At 41.8% G+C, this 9092-nt stretch overlaps 1 protein-coding gene across 1 annotated transcript in view; it reads left to right on the top strand.

The window, feature by feature from the left end:
- Window positions 1-4489: 4489 nt before the first annotated feature.
- Window positions 4490-9092, top strand: part of LOC108798232 (5-hydroxytryptamine receptor 3A-like) — a 23116-nt gene continuing 18513 nt past the window's right edge. The window contains exon 1 of the mRNA XM_018569965.1: window positions 4490-4660. Within this exon, the coding sequence (XP_018425467.1) occupies window positions 4490-4660 (171 nt within the window). The remainder of the gene's footprint in view (window positions 4661-9092) is intronic.

Below are 9092 nucleotides of genomic sequence, written 5' to 3' on the forward strand. Positions count from 1 at the left end.
GATGTTACGGCTGGCTCCGGCCACTTGCAGAGAGATCAGCGTCCCTGGTTACCAGCTAACCAGGGTCACTGATCTCCAGACAGCCAAACTCTCCCGGTCCCCCCGGGAGTCTACCGGGGGAGAGAAACACTGCTTTTTCCTTTTTATTCTGACACAGAGCCGTTGGCTGGCGTCAGAATAAAAAAAAAAAAAGTTTCACCATAGGAATGCCTTGCGAGATTCCTATTGGCTATTGATAGTGGTTGACAGCAGCAGAGGGCGGATGCAATAGCTAGTTTGCTATTGGCTATTGCAAATTCCTATGGCGAAAATGTTGTTGGGCGAAACTAGCTGTCACTGCTTGCTCCGCACAATCGTTTTTTTAAAACTATTTTTCTGTTCTGCTCGGTCCCCCGGCATTCGGCTATTCACTCACTGCTGTTCGCCATCTATAAGAATAGACCGAACAGCAGCGAGTAGCCTGCCGGAGGTTCGGCTTAGCCGATCCAGATGTTGGATCAGCTGAGTCGAACTCCTTCTGCACTTCGGGTCGGCCAAACATGCTGAGCATGTTCGGCCGACCCAAAGCGGTTGAAATCAGCTGTACCAGCCTGAAGTGAATAGCCGAACAGCGTTCGGCTCACTTCGCTTCAGGTCGGTCATTCACTCTGCTGCCTACGGCAGCTTAGTGAATAGACCCCACAGTGTAAATTGGCTATTTCAGTAGTGGGATGTATAAACTTACTTAAGATGATTTGGATGCCCACGTTATTGTATTTTCTCCACAACTCTTTTTGCTGGATCCCTCGTATGTACTTTAAAAAGTTTATTAGTTACGTCCGGGTTGCCAGAGTCAAGCATTGCTAGACAATGCATGTTAGCGGTTATTTAGAGGAAACGTGTTACCTAGCAATGCCTAACTCTGGCAACCCAAAAGTAACTTGCGAGGCCCCCTCAGTTAAGATAGAATGGGACTGAGGTAACGCAAAACTCCTACACTCTTCTGAGTCAGTGGCTGCAGGAGATCCTGGCTGCTCTAAACATTACACCACTCTCCTCCCACATGGAGTCCAGTTGCAGAGAACTAGAGATTAACCCCAGATAACTAATATTTGCATTATAACAGGCAATACCTTATTTTATCTATGTAATTGAATTTCTTTTTATTACAATTAAAGAACTTAAAATAATACTGCACTTAGGTTGGTGCGCCCCATTCACATGCGCAGGCTAATTCACATGAGCATGCTAATCCATGAGGGCACCTTGTGTGGATATGTGAGCATGCAACAAGTGACACAAATGGCACTCATCAATGCTAGCTTAACAAATAACAATCTCACATTTAGTTTACTCATTTGTATTGAGATCGTAGTCCATCACGGAAGTGAGCTTGAAACCGTGGCTACTTTACAACACACCCAGGGACCTTGGGGAACACAAGTAGATACCCTCCAGAAGGAAAGACAGTGTCGGCACTAATGGAGAGATGACCCGAGGATCTACAGTTGAGTGATACATAAATAAGGTTCAGCATTGTTAATAGTTAAGATATCTGAATGCATTTTTAGAATTTAGAGTTTAGTGTTGCTTTAAGAACCTTATAAACTTCCTAAGCCTTCCTAAATCTTTTCAAAGCAAAAACATGTTTAAGCTGGAGTTATACTTTAGCAAGTAGTGAAAGAACAGAATAACACAGTTTCTTTATCCTATTTGTTCTACTTTGTATCTTAGAAAACTACAAGCCATTACTGCATTTAGAGCATAAATGACTTACATTTGCAGATGGGCAGAAGATGCATTTACATTTCAGCTAATTGAAAACCACTTACAATCAAGTGAATCTAAAGGTCCCGATTGTAAGTAGGGAGGGGCTAGAGTTATTACAGAGTAACATTTATCAAAAGAGAGAAATTATTTCTGTGGTTGAGGTGTATAAATGAAAGACCTCAGACACAATACAATTAACAAAGGAGAAAAGGAATGGAGAATGAACACAAATAAGGCAAGAAAAAAAAACAGGGGGTTTTAAAGGACAGAATAGCATTATAACGTGCGTTATAATATATAAGTAGGTTATTGAGGTTTTCAGAAGAGAGTAAAGAGATTAATTCTGACACAATAGACAGAGGAAACTGAAGACTAACAATAATTTCATCAAGCACTCAAACATTTGCAACAGTTAAATTAATCTTTGCTGGTGATCGGATCGGCAGGAACAAGAGCAATAATGAACTGGATTTATCCCATTCTATTCACTATATGTATTTTAATAACCTGCAGGGGTAAGTGCCTTTTAAATATATAAGTGAATTTAAATGTAAATTACACATTTTGGTGGAAAAAACAGACTGGGTAAAAACTATATTGGTCTGAATATGTGAGATGTCTACATTTTTTGTCTATCTCTTTATATGTTTATCTGTCAAATGTCTCTGTCTATCTATCCACGGTATCTATCTATCTATCTATCTATCTATCTATCTATCTATCTATCTATCTATCTATCTATCTGTCTCAACATCCAGTGCAGTAATTTCAAAAGAGGTTCTATGTTCACCTATAAACAGTTTTTTTATGTATAATTTTTTTAGGTATATGAGTGAATTGGAATTAACCTGTAGTCATACAACTCTCATAGCCTTTATATTACTTTGAGACCCTAGCACGGACTATTTGTAATTGATTTTAAAAATTTTAATTTTTAAGCAGTTTTGTTTATCTGTTGCCGTGTGTGCCATAAGTAGTTTACACAGTGGGGGTAAATAGACTGTTCACTTTCCAAGGGAATTTTCAGTTTGCACTGGAATTTTTCCCGCGCTAAGTCAATAAGGTGAAGCTCTGCTGACTTCCATCATCCAATCATGTGCAAGCAAAAATACAGTTTTTTAAAATTTTCCTTGCACATGATTGCGTATTCTTTGCCAAGTGAATTTGCACCACATTATTCTAAGCTGGGGGTAAATTTCCTTACAAACTGAAAGTTCCCTTGCAAAGTGAACAGCCTATTTTCTGAAGTAAAATAGGCTGTTAAAGTAGTATTAAAGTCACTTTTGTTTTTACATATATCTACTGCTACCGTGTTTCCTCAAAAATAAGACACTGTCTTATATTTTTTTTCCCCCAAAAAAACACACTAGGTCTTATTTTCAGGGGATGTCTTATTTTTTTTAATGTGCAACAAAATGTACAACACTTCAAAGTTTTTCATGCACAACAATCCAAAGTTTTTCGGGTACAACAATCAAACGTTTTTCATTTACAACAATCAACATTTATTCATGTACAACAGTCTAATGGACCGGCGGGTAGACGGGCCGACAGGAGGGGGTGAGAGAGTGAAGGAGCTGCGGTGGCCAGAAAGTTTATTGGGATCTTGCAGACAGGAGACAAGCTCCACATAACAGCGGGCAGACGGGCCGACAGGAGGGGGTGAGAGAGGGAAGGAGCTGCGGTGGCCAGAAAGTTTATTGCGATCTTGCTACACTCCAACAGACCCCTTGCTGGCTGCTTGGATGCATGTACATGTGCGCCCCCCTACCGCCGAACTAGGTCTTATTTTCGGTGGTAGGTCTTATATTACTGAAATCCCTGAAGATAGGGATAGGTCTTATTTTTGGGGTAGGTCTTACTTTCGGGGAAACATGGTAGTAAGCCGTAGATGTATGCAAAAACATAGAAAAAATTAAAAAGTTACCAAATAGGTAATTACTTACCCATGTCTCCGCCGCTCGCTCCCGTCTGAAGATCTGAAGATTCTCGAGCGGCTGTGCAGGATGATAGGGTGGGCGCATGCACAGTAGAGATCTTCAGCGTGGAGAAGAGGAGAGAGACAAGGTAAGTCAATGCAGGCAGCCATGAGTGTGCACGCGGACAGACACCATGGGACACAGAGGACAGCAGTCAGCAATGGATCAGAGACCGGCACCAGTGCTGGAGGGACTCCTGAAAACTACTGGAAAGAAGATGATCAGATTAAGGGCCATCATTTAAGGTAAGTTCTTAAAACCATAGACAATAGGCAAAAAGTGTATTTATTTGCTATAATATGTAATGTCTTTATGCAAGACCAAGAAATCTCTGAGCAGAAGATAAAGCTGAAGGAGGACATTTTTATAAAATGCGTTAGTTTTTTGATGGATGGATGCAACAAGGCAATAATGCACTTGAACATGTGGAATTTTTTTTAAACCTAGACATTTTTTATTTAAAAACTCTATTAGCTATAACAGATATTAGAAAAATAAATCCATGCAACCTCTCTTAAAATTACCCTGTTTGTGGTGTTTGCATATTTTATACAGTTCTCCTGGTTTGCTTTTCTATTTGTATTTGTTGCCATATTTGCCATAAGTAGTTTACACATAGGGGTCATTTATAAAGGTTCATCAGCATCACCTAGGGACTCTAGTTCTGAGCGAACGGCATCCGTCCAGCTGTACAGAACATTTATAAATAAACCCTTAGACTACATGTAGTTTATTTATTTGCTAAAATACATGATGTCTTTATGCAAGGCAAAGAAACCTTTGAAGAGAAGACACATGTGAAGAATGCAACTGTTGTAAAACTTGTTAAATATTTGATGGATGGATACAACAAGGGCATAAGGCCTGTGCAAAACTGGAGGCGTGTAACCACTGTGAATATAGATATCACTCTGTATGCCATCCTAGGAGTGGTAAGAAAATAATTTACATTAATGAATCATACTTTCTTTTTTTAATATCTTGTTTCCATATGCTTGTGGCTTTTACTTGCAAATATGTCTTTTCAGTCTGTTACAAGAAAAAAGGAGCCAACCACTGGAGAGGAACTAGACCATAAATATTTAAATGTTCTGAACATGCTTAGAAAAGCTGCTAGCTAAACACAACATATCAAAATGCATTTACAATGAGAGGAAGCACATTTGAAAACTGTGCAGAGAAAAGCCACCAAGTTAGACCACAGACATTCCATTCACTTTAAAAGTTCATGACTCACTAGCTTTTAATCAAATATGAAATAAATAAGTGAATAAATAAATAAAGAAAACAGAAGCTTATTGCTAACAGACTAACAAGAGTTATTTGCATTGCAAGTTTAATTTATTTTTAATTTCTATTGTCAAAAGACTTTCAGAGGGTTATTCACAAAGCTGCCGAAGGATCCATCCGTAGCTTCGGCTGATCCTTTGGCTAGCTTCGTTTATTGGAGCCCTTTGGTTCAGTAGAACCGAAGGGCTGCTGTACAGCTATTCACTATAGCCCGTACAGCTCCCAAAGTTGGTCGAGCCGAAGGCATATGCTGAAAGCCTGCTACCGACAGCTGGGCGGAGCCAGTCGTCATCTCACGGCTGGCTCCGGCCACTTGCCTTGACAGATCAGCGTCCCCTGGTTACCAGGTAACCAGGGGATGCTGATCTGTCATTACAATGAGAACTTGGCAGAGCCGCCGTGATATCACTGTGGCTCTGCCGTGATATCACGGCGGCTCCGCCGGGTTCTCAGTGTGTAATGACAGTTCAGCGTCCCCTGGTTACCTAATGACCAGGGGACGCTGAATTGTCATGAGAGCTTAGCGGAGCCAGCGGTGATCTCAAAGCCGGCTCGGCTAAGCTCTCATCGTAATGACAGAACACCTTGTAACCAGGGGACGCTGATCTGTCATTACAATGAGAGCTTAGTGGAGCCGGCTTTGAAATCACCGCCAGCCCTGCTAAGCTCTCACTGTAATGCCAGCTGATCCCGGCCAATAGAAAACAATTGGGCGGAGCTAGCTGTCACTGCTAGCTCCGCCCAATCGTTTTCTATTCTTTCTACTTTTTTAACTGGTTTTCTATTCTGCTCGGTACCACAGAGGTACCGAGCACAATAGCCAAGCCGAATGCCGCCCAGCGGCATTTGGTTATTTACTCACTGCTGTTCGGCATCTATGAGAATAGGCCGAACAGCAGGGAGTAGCCTGCCGGATGTTCGGCTCAGCCGATCCATATGTTGGATCGGCTGAGTCGAACTCCTTCTGCACTTCGGGTCGGCCGAACATGCTCAGCACACATGCTCGACCCAAAACCAGCTGCGGCAAGCCGATGTACGGATGATTTCAGACGGTGTATGGCTGCAATCAGCCGTACAAACCTGAAGTGAATAGCCAAACAGCGTTCAGCTCACTTCTCTTCGGGTCGGTTATTCACACAGCTGCCTTTGGCAGCTGTGTGATTAACCCTCTCAGTTTTATACATATCCATGAAGTACTGAATATCCAATTGGTCACTACATTTACAATACTAATCATAAAGGCACTTTATTTGAAACATAGATACAGCAAATTAATTTAGTTCATAATCTAGAACATTAAAATGAAACAAATATATTTCAACTTAAGTTAAAAGTACAATTTTAGTAAAAAGAGCACTAAGAATTATAACTTGGAGGGCTCAAAAAAATATTCACTTATTTGACAAAAAAATTAGCAAATGAATAATGAATACTCAATCATTTGACTGAAAAGTGAGCCAAATAATAATCTTTGAAATTTTTTTTTTAACAGTAGGTAAAATCTTTGTGCAAGAACTCCAATTATACTGTATTTGTATCAATGGTTTAATAGCACAAAATGGGTCTCCAAAATGCTTTCAAGCTAGCCAACATAAAAAACTGTTACAACTACTCATGTTAAAAACAGAGGTTTTGTTGCATACAATTGCAAATACACATGAAAGCCGCACTGCTGCGTTAAGGCACATCTCCCATTAAGTGTGTAAATTATCATTAAAAGATGGGGTCTTGTGTGCAGAAGGCTGCTGCAAAGTGTAAAAATCTTACCTTGAAGCATGTTGTCTCCTGCACACAACTCCCACCTTCTGGGCACTGAGGAGAGTGAGAGATGCAACTATAGCAGTACAGCACTCTGCATCCATCACCCACCTCTCCTCACTAATGCCCATTCACAAAATGCCTTGTATTTTTTCAAATAATACAAGGCATTCTGCGATTGGGGGATGAGAGGAGGGATGGAGATGTGATATCATCTCTCCTCCTTCAATGACAGAATGTCTTGTATTCATCAAAAAAAAAACCCAAGGCATTTTGTGAATGGGAAATAGTGAGGACCTATAGCTGAGGGCAGTGATGTGACCGGATCGATGTACTGCTCGAGTCGCATCGCTCCCTTTTCTCAGTGCCCAGAAGCTGGGCATTGTGTGCAGGAGACAGGAGATGTTATACTTTGCAGCAGTCCTCCACACAACATGCAGCTTTTTAGTAATAATTTACATACCCACTGAAATGTGTTTCCCAATTATAGCACATATATAGCAATGTGTGCAGAGAACAGGCCCATCTGCATCTGGAGGCAGCCCCTTCTTCCTAACCTTGAAGGTGCACCAACACACATAAGCCCAGACATTGTCTTTACAAGGCACTTAAAGATTAAAGGTGTTTTTATGTACCTTTCTTTTTCAAACAGATCAGAGTGTTTGAATTATATATACTGTATATATAAAAACAGTACTGTGCAAACCAGTGACGTAACCAGAGTTCTGGGCGCCCGGGGCAGAAATTTTTTTTCGCCCCCCCTCCCATTATATAAACAACCACTGGAACTGTACCCTGCACCTCCCCCCCACACACACGTTTTTATTTTAATTGTTCAAATTGTAATATTTTATTTTTTTAGAAACTTTTTCATTTTTTAAAATTAATTTTTATTTATTAATTAATTTTTTATTAAATATTTTTATTTTTTACTTTACTTTTAGGGGCTTCGGGGAAATATTGGGGGTCTAAACAGACCCCTGATATTTCCCTTTAAAAATAGAAAAAGAGATTGAGGACACAGAGTCCTCAATCTCTTTTTCTGTGTCCCCTGTTATCAATGAACAGGAATCCTTTATGAGTGTTCCTGTTCATTGATAACATGGTATGTTTACTATAACTACAATTATGAATGAACAGGAGGAGATGTAGATCACTCCCATTCATTCATAATTGAGGATATAGTATACATACCAGGTCCTCAATTATGTACAAACACTCAGCGATCACTGATCGCTGAGTGCTTGTACCCGTTCTCCTCTCTGACACACACTGTCATAGGAGGCTGCAAGAGGAGAGCCCAGCCTCCTGTGACAGCGCTGGCTGTCTCCGCCCCCACACCGCTCTGCTGCACTGTGATAGGCGGCCGAGCGGTGTGGGAGGAAAGACACCGGCCGCTCACAGCGCTCGTCCCGCAGCGCTCGGCCGGCTGTCATTTTCTCTCTGATTCCTTTCATCCCTGCTGGGCACTGCTCTGTGTCCCAGCGGGGATGAAAGGAATCCCGGCCGCGCCGACAAAACGTCAGGAAAATGTCACTTTCGGCATTTAGCCGAAAGTGCCATTTTCGGCCGGCGCCCCCCCTTCACCTTTCGCCTGGGGCCCGCCCCCCCGGTTGTTACACCACTGGTGCAAACGTTTTAGGCAGGTGTGAAACATACTGCAATGTAGGAATGTTTTTAAAAGTATATACTTTTATTGTTTATTTTCAAGTGAGATAACAGAAGAAAAATCTGAATCAAATCAATATTTGGTGTGACTAACGTTTGGCTTCAAACCAACATCAGTTCTTACACTTGCCTACTTTTGTAGGATTAGAGTCAGGTGTAATGATTAACCAATTATGCCAAGCAGGTGCTAATGATAATCAATATCATAGGCAGGGTGAAACATAGGGGTCTATTCACAAAGCAGCCGAAGGATCTAGCCGTAGCTTCAGCCGATCCTTCGGCTAGCTTCGGCCCCAGGATCCCTTCGGTTCAGTAGAACCGAAGGGCTGCTGTACGGGCTATTCACTATAGCCCGTACAGCTTCCGAAGTCGGCCGAGCGGCTCAGTCGAACCGAAGGCATATGCCTCGGCTCGGCTGAGCCACGCTGAAAGCTGAAGCTGGCCGAGCGGCCGGCCGACAGACTGCTTCTGACAGCTGGGCAGAGCCAGCCGTGATCTTACGGCTGGCTCCGATCACTTGCAGAGAGATCAGTGTCCCTGGTTACCTGCTTTTTTTTTTTTTGCCCATAGGAATGCATTGCTAGATTCCTATTGGCTATTTCAATTTGCAATAGCCAATAGTAAACTAGCATTGCACCCGCCCTCTGC

Source organism: Nanorana parkeri, unplaced genomic scaffold (assembly GCF_000935625.1).
Source record: "Nanorana parkeri isolate BGI_ZX_2015 unplaced genomic scaffold, ASM93562v1 scaffold1434, whole genome shotgun sequence".
Taxonomy (NCBI): Eukaryota; Metazoa; Chordata; class Amphibia; order Anura; family Dicroglossidae; genus Nanorana; species Nanorana parkeri.